Source organism: Plecotus auritus, assembly GCF_963455305.1.
Source record: "Plecotus auritus genome assembly, chromosome: 8".
In the NCBI taxonomy this organism is placed as follows: Eukaryota; Metazoa; Chordata; class Mammalia; order Chiroptera; family Vespertilionidae; genus Plecotus; species Plecotus auritus.
In genome coordinates, this window is record NC_137782.1 from 40,410,823 (window position 1) to 40,430,476 (window position 19,654).

The 19,654-nt window shown below is 38.3% G+C and overlaps 2 protein-coding genes across 3 annotated transcripts in view; one reads left to right on the forward strand and one right to left on the reverse strand.

Annotated features, from left to right (window-relative positions):
• Window positions 1-6,142, forward strand: part of THOC1 (THO complex subunit 1) — a 30,169-nt gene extending 24,027 nt beyond the window's left edge. The window contains exons 18-21 of one of the 2 annotated variants that reach the window (XM_080686176.1): window positions 1,488-1,571; window positions 4,372-4,519; window positions 5,296-5,371; window positions 5,722-6,123. In XM_080686176.1, the coding sequence (XP_080542302.1) occupies window positions 1,488-1,571; window positions 4,372-4,519; window positions 5,296-5,371; window positions 5,722-6,017 (604 nt within the window). In that variant the 3' untranslated portion in view covers window positions 6,018-6,123. Of the gene's footprint in view, window positions 1-1,487; window positions 1,572-4,371; window positions 4,520-5,295; window positions 5,372-5,721 lie in introns of both variants that reach the window. The other variant, XM_080686175.1, reaches the window with a different exon arrangement.
• The window catches only part of USP14 (ubiquitin specific peptidase 14), a 44,006-nt gene continuing 30,388 nt past the window's right edge, over window positions 6,037-19,654 (reverse strand). Inside the window, exons 11-16 of the mRNA XM_080686177.1 lie at window positions 16,796-16,861; window positions 16,548-16,640; window positions 15,354-15,479; window positions 10,377-10,437; window positions 9,922-10,029; window positions 6,037-9,045 (exon numbers count right to left, since the gene is read on the reverse strand). Coding sequence (XP_080542303.1) covers window positions 8,894-9,045; window positions 9,922-10,029; window positions 10,377-10,437; window positions 15,354-15,479; window positions 16,548-16,640; window positions 16,796-16,861 — 606 coding nt within the window. The 3' untranslated portion in view covers window positions 6,037-8,893. The remainder of the gene's footprint in view (window positions 9,046-9,921; window positions 10,030-10,376; window positions 10,438-15,353; window positions 15,480-16,547; window positions 16,641-16,795; window positions 16,862-19,654) is intronic.

Here is a 19,654-nt window from a genome sequence, read left to right on the forward strand (position 1 = left end):
CCACAGACAGTGGAATGATAACTTCAAGGTGTTGAAAGCATGGACTCTGAATTCTGTTTAACAAGTTAAACAGTGGGTCGGTTAGTCAAGAGAGAAATAAAGTTACTTTCAGATTAAAACTGAGAATCTGTCATCAGCAGTCTTTAAAAACCTGTCAGAAAGAAGTTGAACCCAAAAACAGTGTGAAGTTGCAAGGATTGCTATGCAAAGACATTAGTAAATATGAGTAAGTTTCATCAGATTCATTGTATAAAGCAGTAATATTACTAATTGGGGGTATTTTAAAAAGGTGGAACTAACATACTTGATGAAAAGTAACCCTAATATAAGGAGTGATCAGAATTAAAGAATGTTACAGAAGAAGATAGAGATAATAACTAGACTTCAGGTAAAGCATGCTTGCTAAGTATGTAAAAGAAACAAGTTGAGGAAAAAATATAGAAAATTCAAGTGGTCAAATAAAATATAAATCAGGATTGTAGGCGGGTACAAGCTGAATTCCATTAATTGAAAACTTGAAAGGATTCAAAACAATATATACTTAATTTTTTTTAAAAAAAGAAGCACATGAATGATAAACACCAAATTCTAAAGAATGGCTGCCTCTGGGGAGAGAAAATGAGATTAAGGAGAGGTGCATGGTCACTCCCAACTGTATTTGTAGCATTTGAAAGTCTAAAGCAGATAGGGCAAAAACCTGCAGTGCTCGTTACAAAACTAGCAAATGGTTTCAAACATTTATGAATGATGGTCTGGTTGGAATTTTAGTGTGAACCCTGTTTTACTAGTGTGATGTGTAGAAGAGTGATGGTAAACTCACAAGCGACTGTACAGGCCTGTAATGTTCACCAATTACAGAGCATGTTACATTCCAGTAAGTTATTAGATTTTAGGCTTGATTTTTCTTTAGAGAACTCATTTTTCTCATTTTAGTAAAAAGATGTCTTCTGATCAGATCCTTAGATCTTATTTGACTCTGTCTCAAATTTTTATTTCTGAAAACAAATTTAAGAAGATGCAATTAAAAACCAGCTATGTGCCCTAGCTGGTCTGGCTCAGTAGATAAGAGCATCGGCCTGCGGACTGAAAGGTCAGCACACCCGGGTTGTGGACTCAGTCCCCAGTAGGGGGCGTGCAGGAGGCAGCCGATCAATGATTCTCTTTTATCATTGATGTTTCTGTCTCCCTCTCCCTCTCTGAAATCAATAAAAATAAAAAATAAATAAAAATAAAAACAGCCATGCTACCATGGCAGCAATCTAAAAGAAGCTCAAAGTTCTTGAATCTCAGTACGTCTGGTTATTATTTTTGGTTTAATTCTGGTTTAAAGGGAAAAAATCCATGTGTGGACATAATGTGAAAATTTCCTGCTTGCTGGAGAAATTCAAATGCTAGTAAACCCCTGGCTGCCCTCCGTGACTAGTAACAAACTGTAAGTGAAGTGTGAATAACATTAGAATCCTCACTAGTTATTTTTTAACATCCAGAGAATATATGCCAACTTTGGAGGAATTCTTTGAAGAAGCCATTGAACAGGCAGACCCAGAAAGCATGGTTGAAAATGAATATAAGTAAGTAATGTTTCTTTCTCATGAGCTCATTTTCCCCAATACCTTTCCTTAGGAATTTTATATATACTAGAATGATAATAAGGGAGACAGTTGATAGAGTGTTACTTTTCCTCTTAGGTGAGTTTATGTACCAAGTTCACATTATTACACATCTGATTTCGATGACCATTCCCATCAACTTAACAGGCATTACTTAAAATCAAGCTTATTTCAAAAAAATAAGAAAAATCCCTCGTGAACCTACTTCTCTCTCCAAATATCGCCTCTTTTCTGTTCCCCTTCAAATCAAAGTCAGGCATACCTCGTTTTATTGCACTTTATTACACTTCACAAAGGTCAGGTTTTTTACAAATTGAAGGCAAAACCCTTTACGAGCAAAAAAAGTTACAGCTCACTTTATTGCAGTACTTACTGCTGCAGTGGTCTGGAACCAAACCCACAGTATCTGCGAGGTATACTTGTGTCTCCCAACAATTCTTGATAATTGCTGCCTTCATTTCCCCACCTCCCACTGTCCTCAGCCCATTCCTGGTGGGCTGTCTCTGGCTGTCATATAGCTCTTATCAAGGTCCCTTTTTTTTAACCCCTCAGCAGTATTCCCTAGTTGATTTCTGCCTTGTTAGATAACATTTTCTTCTTCGACAGCCATCAAACTATAGCTCAGACTGTTATCTTTTTGTCTAATTGCTTCTGTTTCCATTGCTGGCTCCCCAATCCTCTGCCTAACTTAAAATTTTGGAGTAGCTTCAGGACTCAGTCTCAGGTTCTTCAACTAAATCTAGGTACCACCACAGCTCCATGGTTTTGAACAGGCCTTGTGATACTGATTTAAGGGCAAGGGCCCTCTTGTCAGACTGCTTAGGTTCCCATCCTGGGACTCTACCACTTAACTTGCGAGGCTACGAGGACTAATTAAACCCTTCTGTTTGTTTCCTTGTCTATGAATAGGAATAGTGCTCATTTCACAGGGTTATTCTGAGGATTAAGATGATTTACTTTGAACCGTGCATGACGTAGTTAGCACTGCAAAAAGAATGCTCTGACCAGTTCTGGTCAGTTTTCCATGCATTGGCCAGTGATCTTTAAATTCACAAGTCAAATCTGTTGCTACGTATTAAAATTAAGATGAAGTCTTACTAACAAGCCTCCTTCATCTGATATGCACATTTCTACTTCTCCAATCACATCTTCTTTGCTTATTTTCTCTGCTCAAACCATACCAGCCCTGTTTCTGTTCAACTCAAAAGGTACTTCCACCTCAGGACCTTTGTACTTGCTGTTCATTTGCTTGAAACTTCCTTCATGGCAATCCCATGGCTTGCTCTCTCAAACTCTCATCTTAAATACTGAGCAGTTTTCCCTGGCCAAGTCTTCTTTCCCTCTGTAATGCAGCCCTGTTAACATTTATTTCATAGTACGTATCACCATCTGAATTTGTCATTTTTTTCTCATCCTTGGCACTACCTGAAATTGTCTTAACCCTTGTATTTATCAATAATGATGCTTGGCAACAGATTTATTTACTATGTCAGTTACTTCCTAAGCACTTACCTTACGTAACTCTTAAGGTAGAAATTGTTCTTGTTTCAGCTAGTAAATGGCAAAGCCAGGAAAATCACTGTGACCTCAGGGCCCTGAACTGCCGTGTTGTGCCTCAAGTGTTCAGGGTGAACTTAAAATCTCCATGACTCCTGAGTGCCCAGCTCAAGTATTTGTTGAATGAATATTCATTTATTATTGTTAGGTAGTAAGACTAGGTAGAGTGATAGCCCTCTAAGATTAGTTTAAGAATCTGTATGGTATGGATCTCTGGATAATAATTTTGTAGGTATAATTGACAGAATAAAATGCTTGAAAGATTCAAATTATTTAAACAGAAATGTGTCAGAGAAAAGGTTAACTATTTTGGCAAAGCCTCATAGCATGATGTTAACATGGTAAGGGTCCCCATTGTCTAGGAGTAGTTTTGCAGGTGCCAGCATGCCTCAAAGGTAATGAGGCTCTAAGTAAACGAGGTTGCTACTCTAACAACTTGGGGAGGGAGGGTATTTCCAAATGACTTGCAAAAAACTCATAAATGGGAAAAAAAATTGTGATCTGGATTCTTCTGCAGCTTGCCTGTTTCAGGAACACTGTCTTTAAAATTTCCCTGAGGTTTCCATTTCTCACCTTACTGTATACCACCTATTACCACTTTGCTTCCTTAGGGAACAGTTCATGGGTTCTAGGCATCATTGCTTACTCTCTTGGCTATTGGGTATTTCCCTTTTAGTTTTGGAGCCATTTTTATCCCATCAGGTTGGTTCTGAGCATATTAAAGTTTAGGCATTGTATAAATAGGAAACCAAACATTGATTAAAGTAATATGATTGGAGCTCAGTGTTGAACTTATGTTCTAGAACTCACACCTATAGGTGGCATTATGCTGGCGGATATCAACTCACTAAAACATGTTAAACCTATTATGAATTCATTTTCCACCTAAATAACTAGATTTCTGTCCTGCATATACATCTAGCCAGTCCTGCACATATTAATTCCCTTTTTTAAATTAAGTAAAATGCATACTAACTTTTTAAATGTGCTTGCTGGTGTGACCTCCCTCTTCAGACTGTTGGTTTCTATTATAAGTGACCTGCACACTGAGGTTCTTTGGGAATATGATCAGAGTGAAAAGAATGGTGCCTTCAGCTACTTATCTTAAGAGTTATAGAGTTTCACATGGTGAGTTACATTAAGTAGAAGGGAATATAGAAATAAATGACTATATAAAGTTATAAGATCGACATCTTTTTTTTAGGGCTGTGAACAATTCAAATTATGGTTGGAGAGCCCTGAGACTGTTAGCACGGAGAAGCCCTCACTTCTTCCAGCCAACCAACCAGCAGTTCAAAAGTTTGCCAGAGTATCTTGAAAACATGGTAATAAAGCTAGCAAAGGAATTACCAGTAAGTATTATAAATCTATTTTTTAAATTTCCTTTAGTTGATGTTGTTTTCTTTAAAACTGCTATCATTTGAACAGAGCTGAATTTAGAGTTGTGGAAAAAAATCCACCAACTCCCATGTTTTAGAATGAGAAAAATGCATTTGAGGATACATTTCATAGGAAGTACATAAACTGATAAGCTTTAATACTTTTTATACCGCATGTATAATTTAATGTGTGTAATACTTTATCGCATGTATAATTTAATGTAAGTCTGTAATGTTTTTGGATAAACTATTATCGTTTTTCCTGTTTGTTGGTGCATTATATTCAAAGACGGTAGCAGTAGGCAACTTGGCCTTACTACTCTGGCTCTCTTTTTCAATCCAGTTTTCTCATTGTATTGCTACAATATGGTACTAATAACTGTGTGCATAAAAGCTAATAAAATTACTCAAAAAATGTTAAGGACACAGTTCCTCAACCCTAGTCTTCCCTAGACTATTATTACTGTATGCTAGGTATGTGAAAATCATTGTAACATCTTTTACTGACTCCCTTCTTCCCAGGTTGGGGGATTAAGGGGAGTCTTTCCAACTTGCAGATCTTCCCCATCCACTCCTTCTCCAGGTTAACACTGTTCTATTTGTCATATTTAACATTCACATTTAACACCTTCAGGGGTAAAGTTCTGGGTCCTATACTTGGAATGTCACAATTGGCTTATCTAAACAAATGAATCCCCAGTTACTTTAGAAGTTGGTATTCTTTTAAACATTCTCCTTACTCATTTTAGCCTCCTTCTGAAGAAATAAAAACAGGTGAGGATGAAGATGAGGAAGATAATGATGCTTTACTGAAGGAAAATGAAAGTAAGAATTGAATTTTCTTGGCTATTTTACAAAGATTGTGGTTCTTTGTTGAGAGGTACGTTATTTAATTTGATCTACTTCTCAACTTCTACTATGTATCTCAGCTGTTTCTTATAGTAAGGAATTTAAAGCACTGCTTGACAACAACTTAAAAATGATTTCCTAATGGTCATAAGAACAGTATTCAATCCATGGAAAAATATAAAAAGGAACTGTTTTACTTTTAAAATAAAGCTTGTTAAAGGGGATTAATATTTCGGTGGCCCCGTATCTTCCCATTTCTGTTGTATACTTTGAATAGTACATGTTCTCGTACTTGGTACATAATTTACATTTCTTGTGTTTTCTAGGCCCTGATGTTCGCCGAGACAAACCTGTAACAGGGGAACAAATAGAGATATTTGCCAACAAATTGGGTGAACAATGGAAGATTCTGGCTCCCTACTTGGAAATGAAAGACTCTGAAATTAGACAGATTGAGTGTGACAGCGAAGACATGAAGATGAGAGCTAGGCAGTTACTAGTTGCCTGGCAAGATCAAGAGGGAGTCCATGCAACGCCTGAGAATCTGATTAATGCACTGAATAAGTCTGGATTAAGTGACCTTGCAGAAAGTCTAACTAATGACAATGAGACAAATAGTTAGCTTTTTTTTTTTTTTTATTAAAACTGTGATAAGACTTTGTTACCAAGCAGCATTTGTTAAGAGGTCCACTGGTTTTGGTAAACAATAAACATTTTTATAACAGTTGTACAGTTGGCTGGTATTCCAAGAACAAAACACATATTGGCTCTTGATAACTGATCTCAGGGTTTTGGGAGGAGGGAGTAGGAGGTTGGAAAAATGGCCAAAGTGACATGACCTCAAGGTCACAATATATTTTTGTTAAATGTGTTAATAATTAAGTCAATAAGCAATATTTAGGGGCATGGTGTTTCCTAAAATACACTATGCCAAATTAGTTTCTGCATGCCGTTAGCAGTTAAGAAATTTAACTTGCTATTCTGAAAATCCCAGAATAAGTTTTCTGGATCCATATGGCTGCTATAGTCTCATGCTTTAAAACAGAGGATCAGCAAACAATGGTCCGTTTACCACTTGGTTTTGTAAGTAAAATTTAATCAGCACACATCCATGCTGACTTTTTTTAGGTATTGTCTATGGCTTCTTTCCTGCTACAACAGCAAATTAAGTAGTTGCAACAAAAAAGTTATAGTTTGCAAAGCTTAAAATATTTACTGGCCCACTACAGAAAATGTTTGCTGACCCCCAACTTTAAAAGAAATGGGGTGAAGTCTAAAACCTAGTTCCTTTAGCCTTATAAAAATTAACCTCTCAAGTCATTAAAATAGGGATACATTGTTCAGGGATTGTTGTGAAGTTCAAATGAGATGTCTGTGAAAGCACCCTGTAAACAGCAAAGCACTAGGTAGTAATGGTTGGAGACAGAACTATCTCTTTTTCCTGTCCCCACATAAGCATTATCCTGTAGGGATCTAAGATTATAATTGTTTTGAATCGAGAACAACAACTACTAAATGCACATTATACAATAAATGTTCTTGCTTCAGCTTAACTTCACTAGCTAGTCCAACAGTATACAGCACAGCTCTAGTATCAAAAGGGCGTCGTGCTAGTGGCACAGCATATAAGGCACACTCAGGAGTCAAGACCTTTTCTTGCTTACTCTCAAAAGACCCTACATGCAAGGCTGAATTCTAAAACAGCCTTATTAGTTTAAAACAACACTGGTATAAGTCCAATTTCTTATACTTAAAATATCTTTGGAATAATGCTTTTTTTTGGATCAAATAAAATGAAATAAAGTTCTTTTTATAATGAAATTCTATAGGTTTATATACTTGGTTCTAAATCTACCTCACCTGATCTCTAGTAGCTACAGCATCCTGCAAATCAGAAAATCTAAATTTTAATTGCTAAATTATGTCCTCAAAATTGTTCAGGCCAAATATAACAGTGAATAAAAAAACTGCAGAATTACAAGCAGCATACCAATATATAAAAAACATCACAATTCTTATGGTCTCATTTTCCCCATCCTATTCTGCACCCTCCCTCAAAGTAAAGGAAGTACTGATTGCCAATAATTCAAGTAATTAGAGATTAGCTGAAGAAGCTATATACAAATAAAGTTTCCCTGAAATACTTATTTTATGTCCCCTAGTATTCTCAGATTATATCACATTGCTCAAACTCAAAAATAGCCATTATTCTCTAGGAATCTACTAGTTGTCAGTGCTGTCTGTGCTCTGCAGAGCATTAAAACAAGAGTAAGCAAAGATGAGATTTCATGATAATCCCCAAAACTTAATTATAAATACCCAACTCGAAATCAGATAAATTTGGTAATATTCTATCCTCTAACAATCAAGGCTCCTACGACAAAGATGAGGAACTGACTAATTAGAATATATTAAACCTACTATATTGAAATACCTCATACTCTTGGTATTCCTACCATCACTAGAAAAATCACTGACATTACGCTGTGAAAAAGACATTTAAGATTTTGGGAACTGAAAGAAGTATAAAAATAACTGAACCAAAGAACAGATCTGACTGATAAATGCTGCATTCAGCATACAAAAAACTCCATTGCTCTTACAACTTAGTATTTCTTTTTAAACAATATAATACTAAGGGGCAAAGAATGTTTTTAAATGGATACTTAGCAGAGTAAAACTAACCATCAGGGTTAACATATTGGAACTTCAGCCAACTCAACAGACAAAAGACTTGAAACTGTTGGACAAAAACCTGTTAATCCCTCTTTTTCTTTTTTATTAAATACCCCTATTTTCTAAAAAATAAGCAACCAGAGCCTGTCAACATCTTTTTAAGATTGATTACTACAAAACCATTGCAGAGTTAAATGTACAAACCATAGTATATCACAGAGACAGTAATAAATGTATAATCAAATGTACTATTGATCACAATTTATTTTAAAGTCATGAAGAGCCAGCAACAATCAGGCTGGACAAATACTTGATTGTATCCATGTTTCCATGGGCTATGTGGACAGCAGCACTGAGAGCACAATGAGAGCAACACTTCCTTTCCATCTTCCTGGCAAAATTTGTTAGATAAGGCAAAGGAAATTACCTGTGGTTTGAACCATGCAAGAACAACAAATAACAGTAATAGGTGTGCAATAAACATTTCATTGCTGAATATTGAGCTGAAAAAGGCAGGGAAAATTATCACAGAAGATAATGGTTGAAAGGCATTTCAACTCAGAATTTTAGAAAATTAATGCAAGAAATAAGCTTTTAAAAAATTTCTTCCTGTCACCTCTATACAGAGCAGCACAGTCCAAAGGCAATTTTCTCTTTTCTGCAATATTTTACGTTGACACATGGAGTGGTCTGCTTCTGCCCTTTGTTCCATATGAGGGAAAACAAAACCACTTACATATCTTCCTCTAAAGCTCCGGATTATAGAAATGATCAACAAATAACATTTATTTCACACCTAAGCATAAATAGCTAAAATGAAGATTACTGTTCACTTTCCTCTTCCATTATTTCAACTCTGCGAGGCCCATAGAGTAAAACATAAGCTATATGCCAGTCTCCACCACCAGAAAGCCGCAAGATATCTTCTGGTGTCACAATGCTGACCTTATCATCATCAAACTTAATCCATTCATCTAAAGAACAAGAGAGGAAAATGAAATTAAAATCATTCACAATTTTTTCAGAGTTCCATTTCAAAAAGGTAATTTACGCACAGCGGTATTCCATCTACCATAGCAACAATTCTCAAAGCATGATCCAGGGACTACTCAGGTTCAACACCATTTCAGCACTTCCATGAAGGTTACAACTATTCTCATAACACTACTAAAGCATTAAGTACCTTTCCCTCCTCATTCTCTCAAGTGTACTTTAGAATTTTCCTAAGGCTACACAATGTGTGACAAAGCAAAAGACAATGCAGAAATAATTAGGAGAATCTAGCTGTCTCCTATTAAAGACTTATAAAAATGTAAATCAATACCATTTCTTGCCATTTTGGGGGGGGGAAATTATGATTTTTATTTTTAAATATTTATGTAATCGGTTTATTACTGTCAGTTTTGAATAAATTAATTTACTTCTCAGTTTTAATTTCTATTATAGTTAATAAGAAACATAATCCTGCCCTAACCGGTTTGGCTCAGTGGATAGAGCGTCGGCCTGCAGACCAAAGGGTCCCAGGTTCGATTCCAGTCAAGAGCATGTACCTTGGTTGCAGGCACATCCCCAGTGGGGGGTGTGCAGGAGGCAGCTGATCGATGTTTCTCTCTCATCGATATTTCTAACTCTATCCCTCTTCTCCCTTCCTCTTTGTAAAAAAGCAATAAAATATATTTAAAAAAAAACAAAAACATAATCCTCATAAACAAAAGCTCTTTGGGAAGGTTCTCAATAATTAAGAGTGTAAAGGGATACTGAAACCGAAAAGTTTGAGAACCAGTTATTAAATTTATATTCAACTATTAAAATAGTATGTAACAACTGAAAAAAAAAAATAGAATCTTTACCTTCTTTTCTTTTCACCCATGATACATAATGACCTGAAGAGCTAGACCTTCCCTGATGTGTTAACACTGCTTGTAAATCATAGTATCCACAATTATTGGAGCCAATGTCTAAAGGAAGATATAAATTCAGTAATATTAGACAAATAAAGACATGTGCTTTCTAAAACCAAGTAATAAGCAAGAACTATGTTTTGAAGTTTAGCACTACTCTATTATTAGAATCCCATAAGATTACTACGGTCCAAAGTTAAGGCTTCATGAAAGATGTTTTAGAAGTTTATGCTAAAAAAGAGTGATTTTTACTGTATGTCATATTGAGATAAATTATAGTTCAAGAACCCTGACTTTTTTTAAAGCATAACTAAAAAAACAAAAAAGTTATGAGACTAGAGAGTAATTTTACCTTAAACACACACACACACACATCACCTCAACTGAAATGAATATTCACTTACCATCAGCAAAAGAAAAGGGTTCATACTTAACGTCTTTCTGGGGACTACTCTTTTTGTCACTCTGAAGGGAAAAAAATGTTTAATTTTAAACCATGATATCAGAAATAAAATTTGCTTACTCAATGAGAGTACATGTTTCCCCAGTATCTGAAAGTAGCGTTTCTATGAAAACTTTCAAAAGCCAAACTGGCATATATAAAGCAAAGAGTATCCCCTGCTTTCAGAAAGTTCACATTATTCCACTTTACTTTTACAAAAAGCAAAAGACCTACATTAGTATGTTAATGGATTTTTTCATAAAAGCAAAATTCCTCTTCAGATTTCTTTCAGTTGGCTAAAACCGGTAGTCTTCCATAAAAGTGAAGTGACGTAACGAGAACTTGCGGAAAGTGGTGAATACCTATATTCTTTTCCACAAATATTTACTGTCCACTTATATGCGGTTTGTTTTCAATTGACCCACACAGTTCAAACCAGCACTGTTCAGTGTCAACTGGTGGTTGGGAATGTGTATGCAGAGGACCAACTTGTTACACATAAGGCAAAACAAAGACAAAATCTAGTCTACCTTGCAAATTACTAAAATGATATAACTACAGTTAACATAAAACTGGAAACCCAAAGGTCCTACATTTTAATAATATAAAATCTTGTATGTATTAATAACAGACCCTCTGACTACAGGATCAATGTTAAACCACTAAAGCTAGAGAGTATACCAATGAATATAGTAATACAGATAAACAGTGCTCTAGGGTAGTAAAGGAAAACCCAATTTTATAATTTTATTAGAGGCCCGATGCACGAAGATTCATCCAAGAATGGGCCTTCCTTCCCCTGGCTGCCGATGCCGCCTTCCTGCCTTCCCACGCTGCCCAGAGGCCCTGAGCGGCTGGGGCAGTGCGGCACACCTGCACTCTGCGCCTGTGTATGCAAATTAACCCGCCATCTTTGTTGGGTTAATCTGCATACTCACTCCTGATTGGCTGGTGGTCATCACAAAGGTACAGTCAATTTGCATCTTTCTCTTTCATTAGTGTAGATTTTACCAAAATACTATCAAACCACATAAGTGGAGGGAAAAAAGAAAAGAAAAAGCTACCTCAAAAAAACAGAAGTTAAATTACTGCAATTAATATTCAATCTACTGAGCCATGGTCACCAGCCACTTTGGCCCAAATAAACAAATATTTAATTCAGCAAATATTTTCCTATATTAAAAGAAACATGACTTACTACTTTAGACAAGGATCTTTAAAGTGGGAACTTCCTGCATCAACCCATTCCCATGTGCAATATAAAAAAATTAAACAACCTATATAGGCATATGAGTGCAAAATTCTTGAAAACTATAACGGAAATGAAGACAATGCAAGGAGTTTAAATATAGCTAGAGTAACAAGAAATCAAAGGATACTACAGCAAAAAAGTACAATTAGGCCAACCATTCCTTTTTATATACAGCTGACCCTTGAATAACATGGGTTTGAATTGCAGAGGTCCACTTATATACAGTTTATTTTCAATTGACCCACATATTCAGTGTCAACTGGTGGTTGGGAATGTGTATGCAGAGGACCAACTTAAGTTACACATGCATTTTTTACTATACCCCTAACCTCCACATTGGTTCAAGAGTCAACCGTATATAATGTAATACCTAGAGCAACCCAAAAAAAGCTATGCAAAGAAACACATTTAAATATATCATACATAAATCAATCTAGAATTCTAAAAAAATGTTTAGTCCCTGGCCAGTGTGGCTCAGTTGGTTAGGAGTCATCCCATGCACCACTAACTTGCTGGTTCGATTCCCAGTCAGGGCACATGCCTGGGCTGTGGGCTTGATAACCGGTAGACGGTGTGCAGGAGGCAGCTGGTCCATGCTTCTCTCTCTCTCTCCCTTCCTCTCTAAAAATCAATTTAAAATCTTAAAAAGAAAATGTTCATGTAACCTATAAGAAGACAAGACAAAAATGAGACAAAATACAGGAGAAAATATAAAATAGATTTAAACACTAACATATCAATAATTACATAAATGTAAATTATTGTACATAAAAAAGGTTAACAAAGTAGATTAAAAACATGATCCAACTATACACGATCAATAAGATCTATAAGAAACTCTCTTCAAATATAACAGTATGGAAAATTTTAAGGTAAAAGAAGAAAAAAAGATGTATCATGCAAACAGTAACAAAAAGAAAGCAGCAGTAGCAATATTAATCAAAGTAGAGTTTGGAGCAAAAAAAACAGGGACAGAGAGGAATATTGCATAATGAAAGGTTCACTCTACCAAGATGACAAAAAATCCTAAATGTATATGCGCCAAATAACAGCGCTATAAAACATGCAAAGCAAAAGCTGACAGAACTGAATGGGGAAACACACAATTGCACAATTTTAGTTGAGGACTTCACCACTCCACAGTCAACAACTGATAGAATTAGACAGAAAAAACAGCCAGGTTACAGAAAACAGCAACAACACCATTAACCAACTGGATCTAACCAGTATCTACAGAACACTCAACAGAATGCACATTCTTTTCAAGTGTACAAGCTGGATCACTTCCTGAGGCATCTAATGCAAACCTCAACAAATTTTTAAAAAACTTAAATAGCACGAGTATGTTCTTCACTACAATGGAATCAAACTAGAATCTATAATAGATAGCAGAAAATTTTTCTAACATTTAGAAAGTCAACAAGGTACTTCTAAATAATTTAAGATCAAAGAGAAGTCTCAAGGGAAATACATGAAAAAAAATACAAGGAATAGAATGAAAATGAAAATACAATATAATGAAATTTGTAGGACATAGTGAAAGCACTGCTGAGAAATTTATAGCCCTAAATGCTTATGTTAGAAAATAGAGAAAAGTTTGAAATAAAAACTAAGCTCCCCTACCTTAAAAGAATAAGAGCAAAAATAAACACAAAGCAAGCAGAAAAAAGGAGATTAAGAGTAGAAATTCACTGAATTAGGCCAAGAAAAAAATAATAGAGAAAAATGACACAAAGATCTTTCAGAGAAGGGAGAGAGAGATAAAAACATCAATGATGAGAGAGAATCATTAATTGGCTGCCTCCAGCATGCCCCATACTGGGGATTGAGCCCGCAACCCGGCCATGTGTCCTAACTAAGAATTGAACTGTGACTTCCCCTTCACAGTGTGGCTGGGTGATTGAGGTCAACACTCAACCACCAAGCCACACCAGCTGGGTGAATTTAAAATTTGACATATTATAATATCACACTGGAAATCTTTATTAACAGGAAATATCTTTTTCATTTAAAAAAAAATCCAATATATAGTAACGCAGGTATACTTTATATAAACCCAAAATAACATAATCTGTTAAATATGAAGTTGATATGGTTATAATTTTAGCAGTTACAAGCATATCAACAGCAGATAGTTTTCTCAGTGGGCAAATGAGTCAATCAATATTTTATACCACCATTTCCACACAAAAAAATGGAGATATGGAGATAATTCCATGCCTTCTAAGGAAAATAATAAAATACACTGAAAATCCAGGAAAGGTTTTCTATATATGCTTTCAGGAGATATATAGAAAAGAAACATAAGCTGCAGTTTATAGGAGAAAAGAAATTAAGCTTATCTATATATATATATATATATATATAAAATCCTAATATGCAAATACACCGAACAGCAAAACAACTGAACTGGTCGCTATAATGTGCGCTGGCCACTGGGGGGTGCGCGTGAAACTTGGCAGGCGTCAGCAGCAGGCAGCAGAGCGTGGAACATGGTGGGCGTTGGCCGCAGCGGGATGGTGGAGCAGGTGAGCGGGGGCGCCAGACCAAGGTGGGGCACCGGTCACTGTCATCGGGGCAAACCTCTGGTGGTTACTGAAAATTCTTTGCTCCTACGCACTGCAGTCCCGCCCGGCGCTTGCGCCTGCTGCTGGCGCCAACTCCGCTCACACCTGCTGACCCCAATCGCCCCTCAGGGCTTCTCCACCTCCCCCTGCTCCTGAGGGGTGATCGGGGCTGGCAACCACCCCCACGCATCCACTGCCGGCGATAGCCCTGCTTGCACTCGCTGCCGGTGCCAGAGCTGCTGCTTGCACCCACAGCCAAGCCAGAGCCGCTGCTCACACCCACTGCCAGCGCCCAGTGCCATCAGTGGGGGCGAGCAGCGGCTGCTGGCTCTGATCACCCCTCAGGGCTTCTCCACCTCCCCCTACCCGAGGGGTAATTGGGGCCAGCAGCCGCCTCTTGTACCCACTGCCGGTGACAGCCCTGCTTGCACCTGCTGCCGGTGCCAGAGCTGCCACTCGCACCCACTGCCGGTGCCAGCCCTGCTCACACCCACAGCTGATGCTGGAGCCACTGCTTGCACCTGCTGCTAGCACCCAGCGCCGATCCCGATCCCTTGGTGCCATCAGCAGGTGCGAGGCGCGACTGCTGGCCCCAATCACCCCTGAGGCTTCTCCACCTTCCCCTGCTCCTGAGGGGTGATCAGGGCAGCAGATGCCACTTGCACCTGATGGTGCCGGCCCCGCTTGCACCCATTGCTGGCGCCAGTCCCAATCACTCCACGCCATCAGCGGGTGAGAGCAGGACCGCAGCGGAAGCGGAGCCACTGGCAGACAGGGGACCGGGGGGCCGCTGCAGGAGGGGTCCGGCAGGGGAACAAAGGATGGGCCGAGACCCGCCCCTGTGCCCACTGCAGCCTCATGGCCCACAGTTCTTTCAAGGTGCACAAATTCGTGCACTGGGCCCCTCGTTCTACTATAAAGAACACTTTACCATAACTGAAGTTCTTTTTCATATGCTAAAATACACCTAAAACTTTAAAGGCTTACATCAATATATGTGGGATTTGTATATGAGCTAAATAAATTTCTACAATAAATCCATTTCTCCAATAAGTAACAATACAAAGTAATTGTTGAAGATTAAAATATTGAGATTAAAAAATCAGCAATAAGAACCTACTGTCTTTGTCTGATTCACTTTTTTATCTTCTAGATCCTTGAATTTTGATCGAAAAGAAATCATTTTCTCTTGAAGTTCTGGTGTACATAGTTCATACACATCCAACATAAGAGGAAATTTAACATCCTATATACAAATCAAAGAGAAAAAAATGTGTAGACAGATTTACCAAGGTAGTTATTTAAAACATCTATCATACTTTTAAAGCAGTGCTTTCATAATTCAAATAAAGTTGAAAATAAAATCTGTAAAAACTTCTTGGAAATCTTTTCAGTTGAAAACATCTAGTGCTTATTTTCAACCTGGTAGTAACTTCAAGGAAAGATAAATTTTAAACTTTTTTCCCGTTAAACATTTTAACCCATGAAACTGACCACAGAGGAGTTACCAAATTTCATATAACAAGGAAGCATTTTAGAAATATTAAACCAGTTGTTGTGAAAATAATGGAGACCATCGGAGGAGTCAATTTACAAATGGGGTCACTTCTGGCTATAATTTGAAATACAATTTCACATAGAAACAATAGTGATATAGTTCAGTAACTAATATCAACATATGAAGTGAATACTAGTAGATACTTCAACTATAGACAACCTTCTAATATAACACTAAGTATATTTGAAAATGTATTATAAATTTCAGCTCAACAAGCTAGACCAGGAACTCTGGATATATAGCAGAGCTACAGTTCAATGAAATAGCTACATCATAAGGCTGGCTTCTGCATCAACAGATTACAATGTAAGTACTCTTTGGGCACCAATAATTTAACATTCTCTTCACCTGAAAGAAAGGAACCGCCCAGAACAGAGTGTAGTGTGTTACACTGCACCCCAGCCCTAAAGCAACAAGGGTAAGGATCTCTGATCTAGTGCAGTGTTTCTGGGAAATGGAGGGCATCCTTCAGAATTATCTAGAAATCTTTTTAAAAATGTACTACCTCAGGCCCCACTTAATCAGAATCTGGGGGGTGGGAAAAAGCCAGATACGTATATGATTTAAAATAAAGAGAACAATAGGTAATTCCAATGCACATCTTGGTTAAAAACCACTTGTCTAATGTTAATAACTCCCCTATTTATTTAAAGAAAATTTAACTATCCCTAAAATACTAAAGAAACATACTATAAGTTATGAATTGCCTTATAAGTTATGAATTGCCTTCAAAGAATAACTTTTTGTTACACTAACCTTAAGAACTTTAGCATTCACAGATTCCTTCTCTTTATAAAAAAATCGAACCATCTGAATAGTCAAGTAAGCAGGTAGCCGGCTGATCTTGGACTGAGAAGGAAAAATAAAAAGAAGTAATTTTACATGAATATGTCACACAAGTTTTTAGTTCGTTGGTTTGGTAAAAACAAAGACTGGGCAACAGTAATTAACTGGAAAACTCTTAACAAAATGGAATTCTATTTCAAAAGGAATGAACAACTTACAGATTTGATGTACAAAGCATTTCTTTGCAATGTTGGAGACTGTTTAGTGATTTCTTCCTGAAGTCGCTGAAAAAGAACATAATAGAGGACCAAACGTTAGTGTTTTTGTTGTTGTTGTTGTTTTAAATATATTTTATTGATTTTTTTACAAAGAAGAAAGGAAAGGGATAGAGAGTTAGAAACATCAATTAGCTGCTTCCTGCACACCTCCCACTGGGGATGTGCCTGCAACTAAGGTACATGCCCTTGACCGGAATCAAACCTGGGACCCTTCAGTCCGCAGGCCGACACTCTATCCATTGAGCCAAACCAGTTAGGGCCAAACGTTAGTTTTTGGTTTTTTTTGTGTGTGTTTTTTTTTAAATATATTTTATTGATTTTTTTACAGAGAGGAAGGGAAAGGGATGGAGAGTTAGAAACATCAATGAGAGAGAAACTTCAATCAGCTGCCTCCTGCACACCTCCCTATTGGGGATGTGCCTGCAACCAAGGTACATGCCCTGGCCGAACTCAAACCTAGGACCCTTCAGTCCACAGGCCGATACTCTATCCACTCAGCCAAACTCGTTAGGGCCAAATGTTAGTTTTAAAAAATTAGTTTTCCACAATATTGAACCACACTTTTAATTCTTTAATAGACAATGGGTTCATACCACTGAGAAATGATCTGAATGATGACAATGTGGGAAGATGTTTATTTTTAGATATGGTTTAGTTCTTAAAAGGCATCAGACAGCATCAAAAAACTTATACTTGTGTGAACTCATTGAAATAATAAAACATAATGTTTAAAGTTTTAAAATTATGACCAAATGTTATTCAGATTCTGAGAGTCTATACTGCATTTTACATAAAGTCTTTTATGGCATTCCTCTACTTATGATTTCAAAGCAACCCTGTTATCTAGCCAATGTGGGAAAGCCTTTGTCCATTATGCATATCTATTATGCATATCTTAATGATCATATCTACTCCTTAGAGCCTGTGTGACACTGGGCAAGGTAGTTATCCCCTCTGGGCATTACTTGTAAATGGTGATAATAGCACCTATGTGATTCTGTCTCATCATTGATATGTCTATCTCTTCCTCTCCCTTCCTCTCTGGTCAATAAAAAAAAATACTAAAAAAAGTTAGCACTAAAAGGGGGGATAAATGGTGATAAAAGGAGACATGACTTGTGGCGAACACACAATACAATACACAGATGATGTATTAAAGAACTGTATGTATAAAACCTATATAATTTTATTAACCAACTAGTGGCCCGGTGCACAAATTTGTGCACATTGAAAGGAAATTAGAAGAAATATTTTAATATCGCTATTTGCCCTTTTTCTATAAGTGTCAACCAAATTCACAATCGACAATGACAGATCGAAACACACATGTGCAAGAGTTTTATATGTATCGCACTGCGAGAGCTTTATATGTATCACAATTGTGCGAGTCAACAGGCTTTTATAGATATAGAATAAACTTGCTTAATGAAACCGGCTTTCTGACTTAGCTAACTTTTTCCAGCCCAGTGAAGCACCCCAACTTCTCTTTCACATAATTGTCAGCAACACAGCAGTAAAATCAACACAAAGCAGATTATTACTGTAGATCACACAGGGAGAACAAAGGGTAAAATGTTTAACTGCAGCAGTGTTTGACTATATTCTGCGCAATGAGAAAACCTGAAGTCATTTTCAAGGTCCAACATTTCTTACTTCTTTTCAGTTGGGTCAAGTTTCTAAGCTTTCTAAATCTCCGTTTTCCGGGTAATGAATGTTTCCACCTGGCTATAAAGCAAGTTGTGTTCCTGGGCTGAAGAAACTGCAAGGAGGCTAGTCGCTAGGGAGAGTAAGTCCGACGATGCTACATGATATCATTACCCGGTGCACACAGCCATCATTTCCAGGCTGGTTTGGGCTGTGGGCTGCATTTTGCACCATAGGGTCTCAGCAGCACCAGCTGCGATTTGGTGGGGTGTCGCTCAGGGTGGTGGTGGGGCCTGTGTCCCATTTGGGGGAAGCCAAGTATTGCTTTGTAGGCGCCAGGTCCATGGTGCCATTTCTCTGTAAATGAGCAGTGCACGTCAACGGCAGCTCCTGCGTTGAGCATCTGCCCCCTGGTGGTCACTGTGTGTCTTTGCAACCAGTTGTATGGTCAGACACTTAGCATGTTAGTCTTTTATATATAGACTAGAGGCCCAATGCACAAAGATTCATGCAAGAATAGGCCTTCCTTCCCCTGGCTGCTGGCACTGGTTTCCCTCCGGCACCTAGGACCCGGGACTCTGCTCTGGCCACCACCTCCCACCTTCACTCCGGCTCTGCCGCCCTCCTGTAGCTCCCTCCACACCCCGCCCCACCCCGCCCCCCCATAGCAGGCATCCCGCCCCGCCCCGGCCGCTCTGCGCCTGCGCGCACTGCCCAGAGGCCCGGAGTGGCACAGAACACCTGCGTCGTCGCCATGACAACGACGCAAGCGTCTCAGCACGGCCACTGCCATCTTTGTCATGTCAATTTGCTTATTCCCTCCTTATTGGCTGTGGGCGCTGCCATCTTTGTCACCAAGTGACGGTCAACTTGCACTTTCCATGTTTATTAGATAGGACTAGAGGCTCAGCATGTGATAGAAATTGTGCAAGGAGGCACCCCGCAGGGGTCCAGCACCCGCGCCTGATTCGCACAGCACCAGCTGCTGCGGGAGTCAGGCCGGACTGGCACTGCGGGGGGCCGGGACCCGTGCCTGACTCGCGCAGCACTGGCCGCTGCAGGAGTCAGGCCTGACTGGTCCCGTGGGGGGCTGGGACCCGCGCCTGACTCACAGCATCCACCGGCCCCCTGCCTGTGTCTGCTCTGGGCCTGCCC